Source organism: Elephas maximus, chromosome 1, assembly GCF_024166365.1.
Source record: "Elephas maximus indicus isolate mEleMax1 chromosome 1, mEleMax1 primary haplotype, whole genome shotgun sequence".
Lineage (NCBI taxonomy): Eukaryota > Metazoa > Chordata > Mammalia > Proboscidea > Elephantidae > Elephas > Elephas maximus.
Window position 1 is genome coordinate 20,482,643 of NC_064819.1, and position 22,184 is coordinate 20,504,826.

Below are 22,184 nucleotides of genomic sequence, written 5' to 3' on the forward strand. Positions count from 1 at the left end.
GTTACCTGCTGTGCCTGAGTTGGTTGGAACAATTAAGATACCTAGAGTCCTACAGGAAACCCTGGTAGTGTAGTGGTTAAGTGCTATGGCTGTTAGCCAAACAATTGGCAGTTCAGATCCACCAGGCACTCACTGGAAACTCTTACGGGGCAGTTCTGTTCTGTCCTATAGGGTTGCTATGAGTCGGAATTGACTCAACGGCAATGGGTAAGAGGCCTTTCAAAGACAAGGAACTGAATAAGCAAGGGTGGATAGGAAGAAAAAGACTTGAAACTTGGGGTCAGAAGATCCCAGTTATTGTTTGGAGAAGTGTAAATTTTTTAGGAACAAGAGGTTATATACGGAGCAGGGAAGAGTATTCTGTATTTGATTCTATGTAAGGTTTTAGTTTTGAATCACTTACCAAGGGAAAGAAAAGAGAGGAAATCCTTTATATATAGTCCCTTCTTTTGATGCTGTATTCTGTCAGAAGGCTCTGGCATCATGAACTGTTCAGACCTGTGTTGCCAAGCTGGCTGATACATAGCTTGTAATAACTTGAATATACCTATTGCTTTGCCTTTTGGGTGCTTCAGTCTACTCTGTTCTATGAGGTCTTTATAATATCCACATTTTATAGGTAAAAGATAATTTGACTAAGAGAGGCTTATTCATATTGACCTATCTTTATGGTATAATCTAAAACAGAATCTAAATCTTTAACTTAAGGAACACGCTCTCTTGGCACCCAGTCACCGTCAACACAGAATTTGTTTTGATAGCTGTTTTCTGGTGAAGAGTATTACTTGTACTTTAATAGGATTAGTAAGGGATTACTGACATTGCCAGGAGAATTCAGGAGCAGAGAGCATAGTCTGTTAGGAACTCACACCTCTCAAAAATGAAAACCTGCTTTTACCATTCTTGGTTGAAATACTTATTTATGTTCATTGTCTGTGGTTATATAAATCTGCCAGCCACCCACCTCCCCAGTCAAGCTCCTTTGGTATTGCCTCCTCCTGCCCCAGGCTAAACAGAGTCAATTATTTATTTTCTCATTCACGTGGAAACCTTGGCAGTAAATTTTTAGAAGTGGTGTCTAAGGGGTGGCTCTGGGAGAGAAATAGATGAAAATTTGAGCAACACTATTTAGATAAAAAAAATTTAGATAGGTGTGAAGAATTTTGAGCCTATGAGTGATTTTACCTGGCAACGTGTCAGGCAAAGATCGCAGATTTATTCTGCTTATAAAAATGCAGTAGGATTTGAAAAGCATTCCCTATTGATGTGACTTATTACTTTATTGAAATTAAACTGTTTCTGTCTCCATGCCTCTCGCTGGCATCAGTATCCTGACCGTTTCTTTCAGTCCTTTTTCTTGTCCTGATTTGTCTTTTTTTGTTTGTGTGTTTGTGTATTTCCAGCCAGCACTTTCCAAACAGCTGTCCTCTAACTGACCGTAACAGCGGTTTAAATGACTACCCAACTCTTGTGTATGACTTCAGTTGCTTCATTTATTGAATAAAATGTTACATTTTACCTGTTTGCAATTTAATAGAATTTTTTTTTTTAATCTAGAAAAATTGCTTCTTGCCTAACTTGCATTTGCAGTGTTTTCATTCTGTGGGTCAGTAGCTCATAGTAAAAAAGTTTCTTCACTTTTGGCATGAGTGTGTGCATAATTTTCCACCTGACACTAGTTACAGTGTTCTTTTGTATAAAACAATAAATACTGACCTGTAGTTTTTAATCGTCATATTAACAGAGTCTGTATTTACAAGTGACTCCCCCGTCTAAAAATAGTATGGAAGCTCCTCACGTATAGTCAATGAAATAGAATAATAACCTGTTTTACCCCATGTGAAGGCTTCATGATGAGGTTTTGGTTACACATGGTCTTACTAAAGTTTGAGTTTGAAGCTGACCTCAAATAAAAAAAAAAAAAAAAAAACTTTTTTTTTTTTCCAAATTAAAAAAAAAAAAACTTGTAAATAAGTATCCAGGCCAAAGGCAAGAGAGAAAGAAGTTCAGGGCTATCAATATAATTGGGAAATTTCCAAGCCATGCTATGGCTTGCTGTACAAAAGCATGTTTGTGTATGTACACATGTATGCATGTATGTACACATTTAACAAAATGACCATGAGCGGGGAGGCTATTTTTGAGTTAGGAAAGTGATACAAAGTACTAATGATAGAACTTGCCATTCCCAGCTAATATAGCAAGCCGAAGAATGAAGTCCACACTTGAAATAGTAGATCAACTCAGTCTTGGGCTTTTGGCCAATAATTTCTGTGGCAATATTTTTATGGAGGAAATCAAGGAAAGATGGGAATCACATAACAGAAATATACTTAAATTCTTCTGCTGTGAGGGCCTCCATTTAGGATATGTAATGAATAGTGTTCCTCAGCATTTTCACAGTCAGCAGTAATTATTGCAAGCATGTTTTAAATGATAATCTCATTTTGTCATTGCGTAGTTTAGTCTCCTACTGACGAGTTATATATTGGCCTGATTATTTTATAAAATAGATATCTGTCTGGGGGAAATATGAACAAATGTCTGTAAAGGTCTGTATCTTGTAAGGGCTGATTATTTTCTGAAACACTTTTAAGGTTAAAGCTAAGAGGCCTTGAATACCCACGTGAATCTTTTCGGAGGTGAGGTGGTGGGGAGGGCTGAACAACATCTCATATTCCAGGAAATACGGGAAGGCCCATGCTTTCTATGTTTCACCAGTGTAAGTAGAACAATTCAAAACCAAATTTAGGGCAGCGACTGGTGTATATAGTTGTTATTGTATGCCTTTTTATTTAAAAGGACTTCTTAATTGTTTTCCTTTCTTTTTCAGATGCGTTTCTTTTGTGTGTGATTACGTTGATTGTTTTCACATTATTCATCATGTTGCACCCAGTTGCCTCTATTGACAAGGCTTTTCAGGTAAGGCCTAGGCACGTAATTTATTTTTGGTTTTTAGCTTCTGGGATAACAGCAGTAAGACAGTAATAGAAAGTGACATTAGTATTACATGAAATTTCAGCAGCCACGTTTAGTAGGGCTCAAGATCTGTCCCCCTTCTCTGCTCTTCTGTTACCAGGGGAAAAAGACTAAAACTGTCCACCTTCCCTTTTCCCAGGACTTTTTCCTTCTAAGTTTTCTAAGGTGCAGGTTTCTTTTTTTTAATTTAACATTTTGTTGTGGTTTGGGTGAAAGTTTACAGAGCAGTTTCCCATTCAACAATGTATATACCTATTTTATTTCATGACATTAGTTGCAATCCCCTCAATGTGACATCGCTCTGCACACTTCCTCCCTGGGTTCCCTGTTTCCACTCGCCCATCTTTCCTGCCCCTTCCTGCCTTCTGGACTTTGGTTTTGGGCAAATTCTGCCCTTTTAGTCTCATGTGGTTGATTGCTCTGGGGAGCGCGTTCCTCACAGTGTTCTTGTTTACTTGATAGTGCTACCTATTGTTGGCCGAAACGTGATCTCCGAGGGTGGGTTCTGTTCCAGGTTTGAAGGGTGACTAAGGACCATAGGCTCAGGGGTTCCACCAGTCTCTGTCAGACCAGTATGTCTGATCTTTTTTATGAATTCGAATTTTGCTACACATGTCTCTTTCACTCTGTCCAGGACCTTCTATTGGAATCCCCATCAGAGCTGTTGGTAGTGGTAGCCAAGCACTATCCGGTTTTTCTAGTATCAGGCTACTAGAGGCTGTGGTTTGTGTGGTCCATTAGTCAGTGAACTGATTGTTTCCTTGAGTCTTGGATTTCCTTCACTCTTCTTTGCTCCAGACAGGAAGAGACAATATCGTGTCTTAGATGGCCACTCACAAGCTTTTAAGACCCCAGACGCTACTTACCAAAGTAGGATGTAGAACGTTTTCTTTATGAACTGTTATACCAGTTGACCTAGATATCCCCTGAGACTGTGGTGCTAAGCCCTCAAGTCCAGTGACCAGTCCCTCCAGGTGTTTGGTTGTGGGTAAGTTTTCATACCACTGCCCTCTGTGTGCTCTGCTATATACGTGGATATATTTGCAGCACATACAAATACCTATGTAGAAATATCCTCTGCCAAACCTGTGTGTGCTCATGTTTGTACTCCCATATGCCATCCCACAGCTTACATTTCTATGTTTCCACTTGTAAATTGTTATTGGTTATTGCAGGATTATATATATAATAGTATTTAGTATTGTTTCCTTTTACTCTTGTGTTCCTCCAAGTGTCTTCCTTTGCCTTGGTCCTGTTGTGCTGACATCCCCCTTATTGTGTTTTGCTTTTCCCTTCATCCAAGTTAGTATGTGTCTACTGTCTAGTTAGTGATTTACCTTCCCTCCCCTACTCATCTTTTGTAACCATCAAAGAATGTTTCTTTCTGTGTATAAGCCTTTTCTTGACTTTTATAATAGTGGTCTCATATAATATTTGTCCTTTGATGATTGACTTATTTCACCCAACATAATGTCCTCCGGGTTCATCCATGTTGTGAGATGTTTTGAGGATTCAATTGTTATTCTTTAACGTTGCATAGTATTCCTTTGTATGTATGTACCATTGTTTGTTTGTTTATCTATTCATCTGTTGATGGGCACTTAAGTTTCCATCTTTTTGTTATTGTGAATAATGCTACGATGAGCATGGGTATGCATATATCTGTGTCACAGCTCTTATTTCTCTAGGATATACACCTTGTAGTGGGCTTGCTGGGTCCTAAGGTATCTCTATTTCTAACCTTTTAAGGAAGCACCATACTGTTTTCCACAACGGTTGTACCATTTTACAGTCCTACCAGCCGTGTACGACAGTTCCAATCTCCCCATGCCCTTGCCAGCATTTGTTGGTTTTATTTTTTGTTAATCTTTGTGGGGGTGAGGTGATACCTCGTTGTTTTGATTTGCTTCTCTCTAAGGGCTGATGATCATGAGCATCTCTTCATGTATTTGTTGGCCACTTGAATTGTTTTCTCTGGTGAAGTGTCTGTTCATGTCCTTTGCCCACTTTTTAGTTAGATTGTCTGTCTTTGTTGTTGAGGTATTGAAGTTTTCTATAAATTTTAGAGATTAGTCCCTTGTCAGATATATTTTTGCTAAAAGTTTTTCCCAGTCTGTAGTTCTCTTTTTACTCTTTTGCAAAAGTCTTTTGATGTGCATAAGTGTTTAATTTTTAGGAAGTCCCAGTCATCTAGTGTATCTTCTGCTCTGTGTGCATTTTTAGTTATGTTTGAGCTATTTATTCCATCAATTACGGCCCCTAGGTTTGCCCCTATTTTTTCTCCAATGATCTCTATAGGTTTAGGTTGTACATTTAGGTCTTTGATCCATCTCGAGTTAGTTTTTGTATATGGTGTAAAGTATGAATCCTGTTTCGTTTTTCTGCAAATGGATGTCCAGTTGTGCCAGCACCATTTATTAGAGAGACTATCTCTTCCCTATTTAATGGATTTCAGCCCTTTCTCAAAGATTAGCTGTCCATAGCTGTATGGCTTTACTTCTGAGTTCTCAGTTCTGTTCCATTGGTCTATGTGTCTGTCGTCGTACCAGTACCGGGCCATTTTGACTACTGTAGTTGTATAGTTAAGTTCTGAGTTCAGGAAGTGTGAGGGCTCCTACTTTGTTCTTTTTCAGTAGTGCTTTGCTTATCTGAGGTCTCTTTCCTTTCTGTATAAAGTTGTTGATTAGTTTTACCGTCTCTTTAAAGAATGTTGATGGAATCTTGATTGGGATTGCATTATATCTATAGATCACTTTGGGCAGTATTGACGTTTTCACAATGTTAAGTCCTCCTGTGTTCTTCGATTTATGTAGGTCTATTTTGGTTTCTTGCAGTAGAGTTGTGTTTTGTAGTTTTCTTTATGTAAGTATTTTACATCGCTGTCAGGTTTATTCCTAAGTATTTTGTCTTTTTGAGGGCTGTTTAAGTGGTATTGTTTTCCTAATTTCCTTTTCAGAGTTTTGTTTTTTAGTGTAGAGGAATCTGACTGATTTTTATATGTCGATCTTGTATTCTGCTACTTTGCTGAATCCTTCTATTAGTTCCAGTAGCTTTCATGTAGAATCTCTGTGATTTTCTATGTATGAGATCATATCTGCAAATAAGAATAGTTTTACTTCTTCCTTAACCAGTTTTGATGCCTTTTATTTCGCTTTCTTGTCCTATTGCTCTGGCCAGGACTGTCAGTACAATATTGAATAAGAGTGGTGATAAAGGGCATCCTTGTCTGGTTCCCATTAAAGGAATACTTTCAGTCTCTCTCTGTTGAGAATGATGTTGACCGTTGGTTTTGTATATATGCCCATAACTGTGTTGAGTAATTTCACTTCTATTTTGCTGAGAGTTTTTGTTAGAAGTGGATGTTGGATTTTATCAAATGCCTTTTCCACATCAGTTGTTTTGATCATGTGGTTCTTTTCCTTTATTTACGTGATAGGTTATGTTGATTGATTTTCTAATGTTGAACCATCCTTGCATACCTGGTATGAATCCTACCTGGTCATGCTGTATAATTTTTTTTATATGGTGTTGGATTCTATTGGGTAGGATTTTATTAAGAGTTTTGTGGCTGTATTCATGAGGAATACTGGTCTATAATTTTCTTTTTCAGTGGTGTCTTTGCCTGACTTTGCTATTAGGGTTATGCTTGCTTCCTAGAATGAATTCGAGAGTATCCTATCTGTCTTAGTCATCTAATGCTGCTATGACAGAAATACGACAAGTGGATGGCTTTAACAAAGAGAAATTTATTCTCTAACAGTCTAGTAGGTTACAAGTCCAAATTCAGGGTGTCAGCTCCAGGGGACGGCATTCTCTCTGTGTTGGCTCTGGAGGAAGATTCCTTGTCATCAGTCTTCCCCTGGTCAAGGAGCTTCTTAGGCGCAGGCACCTCAGGTCCAAGGGACAGACTCTGCTCCCGGTGCTGCCTTTGTGATGGTATGAGGTCCCCCTGTCTCTCTGCCTGCTTCTTTCTTTTATGTCTCAAGAGATTGCCTCAAGACACAATCCAATCTTGTAGATTGAGTTCTGCAGCACTAACACAACTACCACCCATCCTCCCTCATTAACATCACAGAAGACAGGATTTACAACATACAGGAAAATCACACAATGTCCGGAATCATGGCCCAGCCAAATTGATGCATTTTTGAGGGGGCATAATTCAATCCATGACACCATCTTTTTCTGTGTTCTGGAATAGTTGTATAGAATTGGTGTTGGCCTTTCTTCGAATATGTGGTAGAATTCTCCAGTGAAGCTGTTGGGGCCAGGGTTTTGTTTTTTTTTTAATCTTCAGTTTCTTCTTTTGTCATGGGTCTGTTTAAATTCTGTAGCTCAGTTTGTGTTAGCTTAGGTAGTAGGTAGTGTGTTTCTAGAAATTCGTCCATTTCTTCTAGGTTTTCATATTTGGTAGAGTACAGTTCTTCAATGTTCTGTTATCCTTTTTATTTCAGTTGGTTCTCTTGTAATGTCACCCATCTTGTTTCTTCTTTTTTTCCCTCAGCATGCTTTAGGTGAAAGTTTACAGAACAAATTAGTTACCTATTCAGTAGTTTGTACATGAAGTGTTTCATGACCTTGGTTTCATTCTCCACAATGTGTCAGCACTCTTCACATTTCTGCCCTAGTTCCCCATTTTTTTATCCTGATTTTCTACCCCTTTCTGCCTTCTCATCTTTGCTTTTGGGCAGATAATGCCCTTTTGATCTCGTATAATTGATTATTCTAAGGACTACATTCCTCTCTGGTGTTACTGTTTATCTTACATGCTTGTCTGTTGTTTGGCTGGGAGGTGGTCTCCAGGAATGGCTTCCTTTCCAGGTCAGAAGCATGTCTTAGGGTTATAGTCTTGGGGGTTCCCACAGTCTCTGTTGGAGCAGCAAGGCTGGTCTTTTTTTGAATTTGATGTTTTGTTCTCCAGTTTTCTCCCACTCTGTCTAGGGCCACCTGTTGTGATCCCAGTCAAAGCAGTTGGTAGTGGTAGCTGGGCACCATCTGGTTCTTTGGTCTTGGGGTTGTGTGGGCTGTGGTTCATGTGGTCCAGTAGTCCTTTGGACTAATTACTCCACTGAGTCTTTGGTCTCCTCAGTGTCCATCACTCTAGATGGGAAGAGGCCAATAAAAAAATATCTTATATGGCTGCTCCCAAACTTTTAAGACCCCCAGACTATTCACCAAAGTAAGGAGGCAGAACGTTGTCTTTATGTACTATGTTGTGCCAGTTGACATAGATATCCCCTGAGTTTATGGTGCCTTGTCTTCTAGCCTAGGAACTTCATCCCGTGAGGTGTTTGGTTATGTCTGAGAGGTTTCCCTGACTATATCCCTTGTGCACGCTATATGAGCTGCACCTGTAGTCCCATCTCATTTCTTATTTGTGCTAACTTTGCATCTTCTTCTTTCCTTTGTCAGTTTGGCCAGTGGTTTGTTGATTTTATTAAACCTTTTAAAGAACCAACTCCTAGTCTTGTTGATGCTTCTGTTGTTTATCAGACAGATTAAGATTGCCCCTTCTGCTCTTTTTTGGTTACCACTTGCTTGATACACTTTTTTCCATCCTTTGATTTTTAGCTTATTTTTATCTTTGTGTCTAAGGTGTGTTTCTTGTAGGCAGCGTATTGATGAGTCATGTTTTCTTATCCATTCTGCCACTCTCTGTCCCTTGACTGGTACATTTAATCCATTTACATTCAGTGTAATTATTGATAGGTTTGCATTTGCTGCTGTCATTTCGTTTTGCTTCTTTCTGTGGTACTTATGATTTCTTTGTTCCATATACTCTTCTGTGCAGAGTGCTTTTTGTTTATGGATTTTCTTTTTAATTTTCTTCATTGCTGTTGATTTTGTGTTTACTGGGTCTTTTTGATTTTCTTTTTTTATTTTGGTGAGAAGGTTTTTTAATTTTCTTTGCAGTTACCCTAAAATGTACTTTTACTTTCCTAAGTTTAAGACAGCCTGTTCTTTCTCTATATCACCTTGACTTCCTCTCCATAGGGAAGTTCTGTAACTATATGATTTATTTACTCTTTCTGTTTTGAAGTTGTCACAGTTTACAGATTGTCGTCTCTGGTTCCCTGTTTTCAGTCTTGTAGCTTTATTTTATCTTTGAAAATCTTTTATATGGGCTGGCTTCTGGGTAATGTTATCATGTGTCTTAATCTCAGGTTGTTGTTTGATGTTCTTAGTTCTCTGTCTGAAGGACTCCCTTTAGTATTTCTTAAAAGGTTAGTCTGGTTTTTACAAAACCCCTTAATTTCTTTCTATTCAGATAGACAGAATGTCCTAATTTTGCCATCATATTTGAGGGACGATTTTGCTGGATATATAATTCTTGGTTGGCAATTTTTTTCTTTCAGGGTTTTATGTATGTCATCTCATTGCTTTCTTGCCTGCATGGTTTTTGCTGAGAAATCAGAGCTTAGTCTTATTGGTTCCCCTTTGTAGGTAATATTTCATTCTTCCCGAGCTGCTTTCAGGATTGTTTCTTTGTCTTTGGGTTTTGGAAGGTTTGATTATGATATATCTTAGTGATTTTCTTTTGGGATCTGTCCTATTTGAGCTTCTTTGATGGATATCTTCTCATTTTTCATGATGTTTGAGAATTTTTCTGCCAGCAAACCTTCAAAAGTTTTCTCTGCCTTTTTTTTTTTTTTTTTTTTTGTCTCTTTCGGTTCTGATTCTGATCACACAAATTATTCCTCTTGATAGCATTCCACATAACTCCTAAGCTTTCTTAATTTTTCTTCATTCTTTCTGATCATTCCTCTAACAGGTTGGTATCAAGGGATTTGTTCTCTACTTCACTGTTCTGTCTTACATAGATTCATTTCTACTCCTTTCTCTTTCCAGTGCATTATCTATTTCTGAAATTTTAGTGTTAATTTTCTGGATTTCTAATTGCTGTTTTTATATGGTTTCTTATTGTCTCTTTCATTTGTCATTTTGTTCTCGTATTGTTATCTTGAATTCTTCTGGAGTTTTGTCTGTGTTTTCCTTGATCCTTTTGTTGATATCTTGGAGGGCCCCATATATAAGTCTTTTGAATTCCTTATCAGGTAGTTCGTTACCATTTCTTCCTCAGGGAGGTTTCCTGGCTCTTTGTTTTAGTTACTTGCTGGAGCCATGTTGTCCTGCTTCTTTAGGTGATTTGGTATTGCCTTTCGTTTCCGAGGTATTGAGGTGTTATTATATTTATTAATTGTACGTTTGTGTGCTGTGTCTTGATTTTTTGTTATGGTTTGCTTTGACGTATCTAGGTAGGTGAGGTGGGCATTCTACTCTGGTCACTAGTCTGGCTGCACTGGCATGCTCACTACCTGTCTGTGGGTGGGTGGGGTAGCAGCTGAGTATGTGAGGGATGGTCTGGCTGGGTGTGTGAGCGAGGATCTGGCTGGGTGTGAGAGTGAGGGTCTGACTGGGTGTGCAAGTGAGGGTCTGACTGGGTGAGTGAGCGAGGGTCTGGATGGGTGTGTGAGTGAGGGTCTCTGTTCACTGATCTCGTGGGGTGGCTGAGGGCAGGTTGGGTGGGTGTGTCGGCTGCTGTCTGTCCAGTGGTGCAGGAGCGGGCAGTGGCACTCGCTGAGTGGGTGATGTGACAGATGGGGCTGGCTAATGGGGGCATGGTCACTGCCTCCTAACACATGGGGGAAGTGAATGGAATGGGTGTGCGCTCAGTTACACTTCTGCCGCCTGACACAGTGGGGAAGTGTGAGTGGGACACTGGCGTGTGTGCTGTCACACATTCTCTGTCCCTCGTGGGGAGTGGGAGGAATGGGCAGGCAGGCGCATGTGAGGCCGTGCTGCTACCACCTCTCACCAGGCCAGGTGGTGCACAGGCATGCGCATTTGCGTGTGTGCGGTTGCCGCCCGTCACTGGGTGAGAGATAGAAAAGGAGGGCAAGTGATGGGTAGGTGTGGGTACGGTCATTTTGCCTCTTGCTGGGTGGAGGAAGGGGACGGGAGAAATGCACAGGCTCATATGTGGCCACATGGCTGCTGCCTGTTGCCAGAAGTGGGGAGGGAGTTCAACTGGGTGGTCGGGAGGGGCCAGGTGAGTGGCCGGCACCACTTGGTGGGGTTGTCAGGCTGGGGGATGGTGGTTGGTGCAGAGGGTAGGGTGGTAGCTGGGCCTGGAGGAGTGGAAGGGGGCTCATACCATGTTCCGCAGCAGTTAGGGCTATAGGGATGGGAGGGGTTGTGCCGCTAATCACCAGGAGGGGGAAGAGGAGGAGGGGGAGTGTGCTCCTTTCACTGGGAACAGTGCCTGGGGTCTTCCCGTTGACTGCAGGCAGTAATTGGCACCTTGCTGGCAGGGCCCCACCACCTCATCTTCTCATTTGTTGTTTTCAGTCAGTTCTTTATCCTTTCATTTGATGCTCTGGGTTCCAGGATTGTCATCTATATCTGTTTGACTTCATTTCTGGGGTCTTTGCTGTAGAGAATCAAAGTGGTGTGTCTGACTAAGCCACCATTTGGGCCAGAAGTTGAGCAGTTTGTTCACCATTTTTATTTCCTCTGTGCACTGCCTATTCATGCGTTTTGCACAGTTTTTGTACTAGGATACTGTTTTTTCTTAGGAGTTACTAACGTATTTGGCCGTATATGTGATAAATATCTTCTCCCACTTTGTGGCTTGTCTTTTTAATTTGTTTATAATATCCTTTTTTTTTTTAATCAAATTTGTAATTTTATAGTAGTCAGATTTAACAGGGTTTTTTTTCCCTTTATGTTTAGTGCTTTTTGTGTCTTAGTTTGGTAGGCTCATCTATCTCAAGGTTATAAAGATATTCCTCGTCCATATTTAGTCTTTAATCCATCTGGAATTAATTTTATGTATAGCTTTTGAGATTGGGATCCTTTTTTTTTATTATTTATTTTCTGTATGAATACCTATTTGTTTCAACAGTACTTACTGAATAGAGCCTCTTTCCCACTGATCTTTAGCGATAACCTCTGTCATATCTTTCTGTATAAGTGACTGTGAGCCTGTTCGGGGGCTTTAGTTCTCTTTACCTTTCTCTGTGCCAGTACCACAGTGGTCAGATTACTGTGACTTCATAAGCAGTCTTGACATATTGTTGGACTGGGCCCCTACCTCCCAGTCTACTCATCATGATCTTTTTGGCTATTCTTGAGCCTTTCGTCTTCCATATAAATTTTAAATTGAACTTGTCAAAAACCAGGAAAAACCCTCTTGGGATTTTTATTAGAATTACACTGAGTTTACAAATAAATTTGGGGAATAATCGATTTAGTCTTCCTTTTCATGAACAATATGTCTTTCTATTTCTTTCAGTCTTCTTGAATATCCTTCAGAAGAGTTTGACACTTTTCTCCTTAAAAGTTTTTACACAGTTCTTGTGAGATTTATTCCTAGGAGTCTTTGGGTTTTGTTCCTTTGATAAATGGTATCTACTTGAAATTCCATTTTCTAAGTCTTTTCTGCCGGGGTATAGAAATGCAGTTATTTGGATATTCATCTTGTCTCTGTCAGTCGTGTCAGACTTTATTCTCACAATTGTAGATTTTCTAGGGCTTTCTGTATAGACAGTCATCATTTATGAATAATTGTACACCTTTTTCCTGACATTTCAGTCCTTATTCCGTCTATTTGTTTTTCATATCTTAATATGTTGGTTGTAGTTGTAGCAGATAATCCTTGTCTTGGTCCTGACTCTGAAGGGAGTGCTTCCCATATTTCATCATTGATACGATATTTGCTCTAGGTTTCTGGTACATTTTTTCCCCTGGTCAAGTTAAGGAATCTTCCTTCTATGGTGTTGTTAACGTGAATGGGTATTCAATTTTATGTAATACTTCTTCTGCATCTGTTGAAATGATCACACCGTTTTCCTCCTTGATGAACGTGGTGAGTTGCAGTTGACAGTCAAATATTGCACTAATGTTGGATTCCTGGAATTAATCCAACTTGGTTGTGATGAATTGTTTTTTATACTCTTTGGCTTTGGTTTGCTCTGATTTTGTTAAGGATTTTTGCCTCTAGCTACATGAATGAAATCTGACTTTTAATTTTCCTTTCTTGTATGTCATCAACAGGTTTAGATATCAAAGTTACACAGGCCTCATGGAATAAGTGTTCCATTGTGTGAATTTTTCCATGGTTTATTTAACCAACCAGCCCTCTTTTGATGGATTTTTAGGTCGCTTCCAATGTTTTGCTATTGTAAACTATTCTGTATTGCAAATCCTTGTATACATCATTAAAGAAAAGTGTATATTTATAGGATAAATGTTCAGAAGTAGAGTTGGCTTGGTCAAAGGATTTCTAAAATTTTAATTTTCATAAATAATATATAACAATGTTGAAAAGGCTACCAGTTTATAGTCTTACCAGCACTGTGTGAGTGTGCCTGGCTCCCCACAGGATGAGGGGCTTAGATAAGCCCTTTCAGCAAAAAAAAGAAAACAAACAAAACACATTCATGTTTCTCCCAAGCCACATGCTTTTTCCACTTCACAGCCGAACTTCTATAAAGAGTTCTATACTCAGTTCACCGCTCATACACGCTTCAACTAGCCTGGCTTCCACCCCTGCCACCCGACTGAAACTGCCCTTGCGAGGGTCATTAACAGTTTTCTTGTTGTTAAATCCAATGGGCTTGTCTCCTTATTTTTATTTTTTTCCATTTTCCTTGACTCTTCAGCAGTCATTCTCGAGACACTCTCCCTTGTATTTTGTGATGCTTTGCTCTTTTCTGTTTTTTTGCTATCTCAGTGACTCCTCACTCATCATTGTGGTTCCACTTCCTCTGGCTGTTCTTTAAATGTTAGTGCACCTCACTTTCTGTCCTTATCTCTCTTCTCACGCTACACACTATATGGGTGACTGCATGGCTTCAATTGTCACCTAAGTGTTGAAGCCTCCCAATTTTATACCCTCAGCCTAGCTCTCACCGCTCAGTTTTAAACCTGCAGACCCACTGACTATTAAATATTACTAAGTGGTCCCCCAACAGTTCTCTCAATTCAGCTTGTCCAAAACCAAGCTCAGCATGTTTTCCCTCCACCCTGCTTCTTCTCTGTTTCTTGGTATCACCATTTATCCAAAACCAAAAAAATCCATTGCCATCAAGTCAATTCTGACTCATCGCGACTCTATAGGACAGAGTAGAACTTCCCCATAGGGTTTGCAAGAAGCAGCTGGTAGATTCGAACTGCCAACCTGTTTGGTTAGCAACTATGCTCTTAACCCCTACTATCTCTCTGTGTGTGTACGTGTGCATCTTTCTTGTCTTTTTCTTCTTTTCTCATAGCCAGTCAATTGTAGGTCTTTCCTTTTTTTTATTCTGAATCTATTTCTGTCTTTACCCCAGTGCCATTTGCCACCACCCTAGGTTAAGGCTACCATCCTCTCTTGCCTGGATCACTATAGCAGTCTTTGCCCCTTCTTACTGGAGTTACAGTGTTTTTTCCTAAAACAGCTTAGGTCATGTCACGCCCCTACACCTAACATAGGATCGTAGGTACTTGGATATTTGCTGATTAAACAGCTGAATGCATGAATGAGATTTTTTTTTTTCTTTAAGCCTTAGAAGTTAGTCATAGGTTTTCAGATAAACAGATTGTATTTCTTAAATGGATCTGTGTAGTTCTTTTTATGAATTTTTTTTATTATAATGTAGAATTTTGATTGACAGTGAAACCTGTGAGAGCTGGAACTCGACAGGACCCCTTCGTTTTTCCAGGTCTTGCAAGTTTTCCACCTTTGACATGGTGCAGTCTTACCACTCTTCTGTCACTCGTTTTAGTGGAAAATATTTGTTTTCCTTCTCTGACCGGTTTCCCCCTTACAGAGGTTCCAGCTTTTGCAGGTTTACTGTATACCTACCTCATTGTTTAAAAATAGAGTTTGATTTTAAACACTGGGACATGTTAAGATATCCGTGATCTAATAGAGCATGGGCTTTCAAGTCTGAGTAAATAGGATTTGGCTCTAAGCTTAGTCACTTCATATATATATATATATATATATTTTTTTTTTTTTTTTAACTTTGTGTTACTTAAACTTTGAATTTTACCATCTGAATAATGAACATAGCACATACCCTGTGGCATTATTGTGAGGAGTAAGTGGCTAGTTTGTTATGCGAAGGTGCTTGGTACGTAGTAGAAATGCCATAAATTTGGATATTATGGTGCAATGCTACAATATCAACTACATATTATAATACTACAATTTTAACTTTAAAAATTTTGTCCTGCAGATAGTGTGTGTACCAAATCAGTGGCGTGTAAATATGCTTCTCATTGTTGTTGCCAATGCCCTTGTGTCTTTCCTGATGGAGGTAAGCACTTCAGACTCTTGGATGACTACCTTGCTGCTTTGGGATTCTCAGCAACTTAATGGTAATTGGGGAACAGGTCAGGTAATATTATGCAAACCCACAAAGAGTCTCATTTTCATTTTAGCCAAATTCATTTAGCTGATAAGTAGTTATATGAAAGGGTGTGACTTTTTCATGAACTGACGAAGGTATGACTTAGCTGCACTCCTGCAGCTGGGAGATAATAAGCAGTGAGATGGCAAAAAATAGTGATCAGAGGAGAAAAGAGAAACTTGGTGCCTAAGGGGCCCATACATTGGTGAAAACATGCCCTGAAATCAGAGCCTATGTCCTGTGATATACAGCAAAATCTCCCGTTTAAGGAAGGAGTGATTAATGAATACTAATAAGAAAAAGGAGCCTTGGTGATGCAGTGGTTAAGCTGCTAACTGAAAGGTTGGTGGTTCGAAGCCACCAGCTGCTCCCTGGGAGGAAGATGTGGCAGTCTGCTTCCGTTAAAATTATAGCCTTGGAAACTCTATGGGGCAGTTCTGCTCTGTCCTGTAGGGTAGCTAATGAGTCGGAATCAGCAATGGGTTTAGTTTTGATTTTAATGATAATAAGAGTATTGAAAGTATAAAGAATGATCGTTATGGACTAACCTAATCTCAGTATTAGTTCCTGAACTTCCTCCTTGTGTTGACTTTGGGATAACCTCTAGAGGTATTGCATACTCCGTAGTATATTGTATACTCCATAGTATATTGTATACTCCATAGTATATTGTATAGTGACTCTCCCGTTTGGATTGCCTTTGGGTCAGCTTCCCTAAAAGGAGCTGGCAAGTTCTCATTTACTGCTTATTAATAAGCTTTTATCTGCTCACAGAACTATTATAATTCACTTCTACATCAGTGAAATGGAAGAGGGAGATACAGTTGTGATTTTTAACTTAGGGGTTCCATGGGGTAGGCTTTTGAATTAAAATGAAGGTAATTTATGGGGAAATATGTGTACTTCATTAACAATAGTTTTTTACTTAGAAATTATGCTTAATTTCAGTTATTCTTTTAAAAGATGACTTGGTATTTAAATTTAGGTTACAGTGGGCAGTATGGATATTATGACACCACCCTTCTTAAATTGCCCAGTGGAAGGTATCTTTGGACATTAGAAAGTACACCCAATATGTCATATTCTGAACATTTTCCTTTTTCTGCAGTCTACATTTATTTTTCATTCAAATGTTATTTACTAAGATAAAGTTTTTTTAAAACCAGATTTTTAGGGACTTCTTTCATGATCCCTTAAGTTACTCTTAACGATGAAAAGATTTATTTATACTGAGCACTGGTGAAATCATACTCATTTTCTAGATAAATATTAACGTCATGAAAATAACTTAGTGTTAAGAAAAAGACTTCATATTATAAGCATTGTTTTAACATGGGAAATACCTGAGGATTCTTACAAAAGCTGTATTTTGTGGAAAATTTAGAAGTTCCACTTCAGGATTTTTACGATGATTTATATTTGTTACTGAGTCCTGTTGTTACTCGTTACCCTGTAGCTGTATTAATTGAGATTCTCTGTGTGAAAACCAAAATCATGTTTTTCACCTATATGATGATGATGCAGCATTGTGTGAGCCTTTTTAAATGTGCGCGTTAATAAAGAATGACTTAGTCCTTTTTAATTCTTAACTCACTGGAATATCTCTCAGAACGTCTTCCTTGACATGGTCCTTTGGAAAGTTGTGTTCAGTCGAGACAAACAAGGAGAATCTCGCTTCACCACCACACAGCCACCACAGGTTGGAAATCAGCACTTACTATGAATTCTTTGCGTATATGCAGGCTGTTTTAGTCGGGTACTCTGCGTTACGTAGCGCAGTGTTCTGTTGTGTATTGCTTCCACATTTTTTTCCCATGCCTTGCATTTCATTTCTTCTAAGAAGTCCTGGAAAATGCATGACCAACATTTGTTCACAGACTTCTCAGGACTAGAAATTTCATAAATCTCTTTTCCATCCCAATCCTAATCTTCTATGTGTATATAAAGGTCTTAGTTTTATCCTCAAAGGTGAGAATTAATTTTTCCATTTCTGTCTGCTTTAAATATTACGTTTTGAGTTTTGATGGGTCCCAATAGAAGCTAAATGAGACTCAGGAAAACAAAGCTTTGAGATGGGAATAGTTTCTTCTTGGATCAGAGCTCAGAGACACATTTTGAGGAATTGTTTCTGATTTCTTGTCAATTATTTTGCCTGACTTTTTGGCTTACCTCAATTGACGTCTCTCATGGTTCAGAAAAAATTTCAGAGACAGTGCTCATTTTCATGTAAACCAGGACTTAGTACTTTTTGGGTATTTGTACCCTATTATTTGAAAGTTATCACTAGCTTTGTGGTTACAGAAAGAGAAGAGAAACATTACTAAAACACATTTCCTAGTATTAGGATGTTGAAGTATAGCTCTCAGTAGAAAATACAAGTTTATTTTATAGACTTATTTTTTAAACTAATGTCCTTAAGTCAAAGATCCATGAGCCAGCTTGGTTGGGTGTAGAGAACGTGCTGTTTGTTAGTGGGCAGTGGACTTTACAAATGTGAGTTTTCAATCTTTCGTTCATCCTTAAGCCACAAGGAAGCTTGCACTGTTTGAGAAATTGGATTCTCTGGCATTCCTGAGTTGGGTTACTCAGTTTTTTATTTGTAGCCTTCTTAACGAGGGACAACTTCCCAAGCTTTATGTTGGTAATTCAGCAGGCTTGATGCCCCTGCATAAAGTCACAGGATTGTTTTATAAGAGGCCCTACAGCGAACCATTTCTTTTCTCTACTGTTTTATGACGAAGGGGGATATTTTTATAGTGATGGAATGAGTCTGGAATCAGCCTCAATTTCCTCTTCTCAAAGCAGTGTAATGTCCAGTTGCAACTAGTAGTGAGTATGACCAAATCTCAAGTCCTTTAGCCAATTTTCTTCCCTGTCTACGTTTTTTTTCCTTTTGGTTACTTCACTAAATTGCTTCAGGGGGTTAATTTTGGCTGATATCATTAATTGTCAAATTAAGTATTTGCATTGGCAAGCCCCAAGCTGAGGAAAATATTTAAACTGAGTTTTCAGCTTCTCTAAAGAGATCTCTGTTGATTAAAACAGGAGATCCATGTTCTGAAGAGGACTTACACCCTGGTTTACTCAAACGTGAATACTGTAGGGCTCCTTTAAAATATTTGAAGTCGCTCCCCTTGCTTTTCAACCAAATTAAACCACAGCTAATTCTATGATTTCTAAGATCTCTGTTTTTTAAGAACTTTATTGATAAGTATTTGTCCCCCTTATTTTTAAGAGTAGTGTGACTCGTGAAGTCTTACCTCTGAAGTGTTCAGGGGATGGTGACGGTAGAGAGTAGTCTAGAGTGTGTAGGCTGCAGCAGCTCATATACTGATTGAGTCTAAGAATCACTGAGTAGACAAGAATTTTAGCCTTCCATTCCTGTGGTCATGATCAAGAAAGCAGCATTTTTTAAATGGCTGGCTTTAGAGAATATAAATAACCTTTTAGCACAGAGTGCTGTACTTTCATCTTTGGACATTTGTATGTGTAGCATGGTTTCGCTGTTCATATCTGTGCCCTTCAAGAGCCAGTCAGTTAGTGATATTACCATAAAGCTGTGGCTCTCCATTGAGGGTGATTTCTCCCCCAGAGGACATTTGGTCATGTCTGGGGACATTTTTGGTTGTCACAGCTGGGGAAGGAGGTTTGCTGCCGGCATCTGGTTGGAAGAGGTCAAGGATGCTGCTAAAACTCACACAGTAAACAGTTTTTCAGGCCAAAATGTCAACAGTGCTGAGATTGAGAAAACCTGTCAGAGGTGAGAAAGAAAGCAAAGGTGAGAGTAGCTTGCTGCTCCTGGGATTTCTCTGGCTGTTACGATTCACTGTTCCATCCCGGCCCCCCCCCCCCCCGCCCCATCTGCCCACTCTGTACTCTCCTGTTCCACTAAACCCATTAGGTCTTCTCAGACTGCAACTCCCAACCATTTATGTTGATACTAGGGATGAAAAGCCCTGTGTCTTCTTCCTTCCTTGTAGGCCTAGGGGCCATTCAGTTGGGTTGAAATTGGACCAAGGCTTCAGGCCTTAGACAGTTGAGTTGGGAAGTCAAGGACATCACCTGGAAATCTAGTAACCATGTCCACAATATCTGTGGTTCACAAGGCACTGTGCACCATATGTATTCATATCACTGGATGGGCAGTGATTAGCTAAGATGACCTTGCTTTCTCTGTTTTAAACCACACTTCAAAAGAAAATTGTTTTTTGAAGGAAGAAAAAAATTTTAACCAAACTCTGTAATAGCATAATAACCTTAGAATTGTGAAATGTTCTAGTTTATAGATAATTTTACATATAGCACCTCCAGGATCCTCTCAGTCTTAACATATTTCTAACTTTGTTTTAAAAAAAGTTAAAGAAACAGAGCACTCCTTTGTCTTGTCAAGTTATGCACCTAGTGAATGGCACAGGTGGGAGTTGAACCCAGGGTTTCTGGTTTCAAGGGCAGTGTTGTTTCCATTATGCCACATTTCCTCACATCATTTATGGGACCATGGGGATGTCAGCTCACATAACAATCAGATTCCAGTGTGGAGACAAACAGCAGCTACTGTGAGCCATACCTACTGCGTGGGAGACGCTGTGTGAGGCATTCTGTGTATGTCTGCTCTAATTGTTACAGTAGCCTGAAGAGGTAGGAATATATCGAGTCTCTCCGTTGGCGCCACTTTTCACAGATGAAGAAGCAGTATTAGAACTGGAATTCAGAAACTGTGATACCACAAAAGCTCCATCTGTCGGTGAAGACCAGATCAACTGTTAGGTGTCATTTATTTAGTAGTAGACATTTTAAACATGTTCTCCTTGGTCTGCTGGACATTCGTGCAGCTAACCTAATTCTGTTACAGGCAGTAGGGTTTTACATAAGAGTAACTTATTTCCCGTGCTGATGGTTCTGATTGTTGGCTGGGTAGCCTCAGTAAATGCCCGTTGAATCGGATTGAAAATGGGTTAAACCATTTGCGGATGATAAGAGCTAAAGCTTTTATGTTGCGGTATATTTTCTCCTATGATATTTTTAGCAGCCCCGGGACAGAAAAAAAAAAAGAGGCTCGAGATCAGTGATTTTTCAAGCAGGGATACGCATAAAAATGTCTTAAACTGCACCCTAGACCTAAACCCATCGCCATCGAGTCGTGTCCGACTCGTGTAGCCGTGGTGGCGGGTTTCGGGTTTGTGTTTCGTAAACCAGGACCACTTCGTAGTAGACGTGGAACTAGGGTCACTGATTTTGACTTTATTCCCAAGCGTGTGAGTGAAGCTAGTACTTCTTCTGCACGCTATCCTGTAATTTTATGCCGCCTGAGGACTTGTGCCTGATTCTATTTTCCTCTTTGGGGAAAAATTCGTGTTAACTATAGTCTTTGTGCTACTTAGAGTATCATTTAAGCTTATTTAGATAGAATGTTAATTACGATTGTCCATATTTGCCTTCTACTCAGGATTGGTATGGAAGAAGACTTTATGAAAACCAGAGTACCATTATAATACTTCTTTTTCCCACAAGCATGGCTTTGTATTTTACATGCTGTCATGAAACCATTACCTAAAAGACATTGCTAAGAGTGACCTGCCATTTGGTTCTGGAACGAACAGCTTGAAATGGTCTGAGAAGCAGGAGAACTCTAGCCGTAGATCTTTTTGAAAGCTCTTCTGGTCTCTCTGCTGGTCTACGACAGCCACTCTCCCTTCTCTGGGGAATCATTCCTTTCAGAAGCAAACCAAAAAATCCAGCTGCCATAGCCTCTGTATTCTCCTGCCTCAGGGATTTAATGCTTTAGATTCAGGAGACCAGCTGTTCGTTCCAGCGCCTGTGACGCAGCCTGCGCGTAGCCCAGTGCTCACCTTTCTCCTGGTCTCCATCATCTCTGCCTCGATTTCCTTGTCGTTCCAGCATGCCTGTGGCACCTTCTGTTTTCTGTGTGGTGAATGACGCTGTGCTTGAGGATGTGTGTCCTGTGCGTGTGTTTGTAAACTAACAGAACTGTGTCTGTATGCAGTGTATTTTGTGTGTGTGATTTTGGGGGGAGGTGAGGGTACCAGAACAAAATATGTTTCCAGTTATGGTGGATGGGGGGATCCTTTGTGCTCCTCATGACTTAAAAAAAAAAAAAAAATTGTTTTTGAAATAATAACAAGTAATTTCTTTTAACAGGAATGTAAGGGTTTTTTGTTTTTTTTTTTTTATAACGTGCACTTTAAGGTAAAAAGAATACTAATCAACCGTGATTCTGTTTGCAGTTAAGTTTTAATATTATTGCTTGCCCCACTTTCCACAGGTAGGGAACAGTGAATTCAGATATATGTGTGTGCTTTATATTTGAATACACTTGGCTGTGACTTTCCAAACTCCCCTAAACTCAACTTATTATCAGCATTATCATTCAACCAGGCAGGCTTATCAGACCCACAAGGCCTATTAATAGTTTCTGCTTTTTTTAAAAGTCAGCGATCAACATTAGCTTTTTTCTGTGATCCTTTAACAGTACCGCTTGCTTGTAAGAAGTGACAGCTTTCAGACTGATTTAGGAACAGTGATCTTTTCTGCAAGTAGATTGAAGAATTTACACTGTTTGGGAAAAGTAGATCCGAGTAGTGAGCTGTCCTCTCAGAGTAAATATTAAGTTTTGTTGTATATGTGCTTACACTGGACAGGAGCTGTTGTCTGTAGTTTGGATCACTTGAACAATCCTGTGTGTAGTCTCCTCTGTATCCTAGTGTTAAACACACTTTTATGGACTTCTTTTAGGTGGTGGTAGTAACTCTGTTTTTCAGCCATGACAATAAAGAGGGCAACTAGGTG

The 22,184-nt window shown here is 39.4% G+C and overlaps 1 protein-coding gene across 7 annotated transcripts in view; it reads left to right on the plus strand.

Annotated features, from left to right (window-relative positions):
* The window catches only part of ATP13A3 (ATPase 13A3), a 161,117-nt gene that overhangs the window by 134,554 nt on the left and 4,379 nt on the right, over nucleotides 1–22,184 (plus strand). For 6 of the 7 annotated variants that reach the window (XM_049880065.1, XM_049880044.1, XM_049880051.1 and 3 more), the window contains 3 exons: nucleotides 2,834–2,922; nucleotides 15,204–15,284; nucleotides 16,987–17,076. In XM_049880065.1, coding sequence (XP_049736022.1) covers nucleotides 2,834–2,922; nucleotides 15,204–15,284; nucleotides 16,987–17,076 — 260 coding nt within the window. The remainder of the gene's footprint in view (nucleotides 1–2,833; nucleotides 2,923–15,203; nucleotides 15,285–16,986; nucleotides 17,077–22,184) is intronic. The other variant, XM_049880079.1, reaches the window with a different exon arrangement.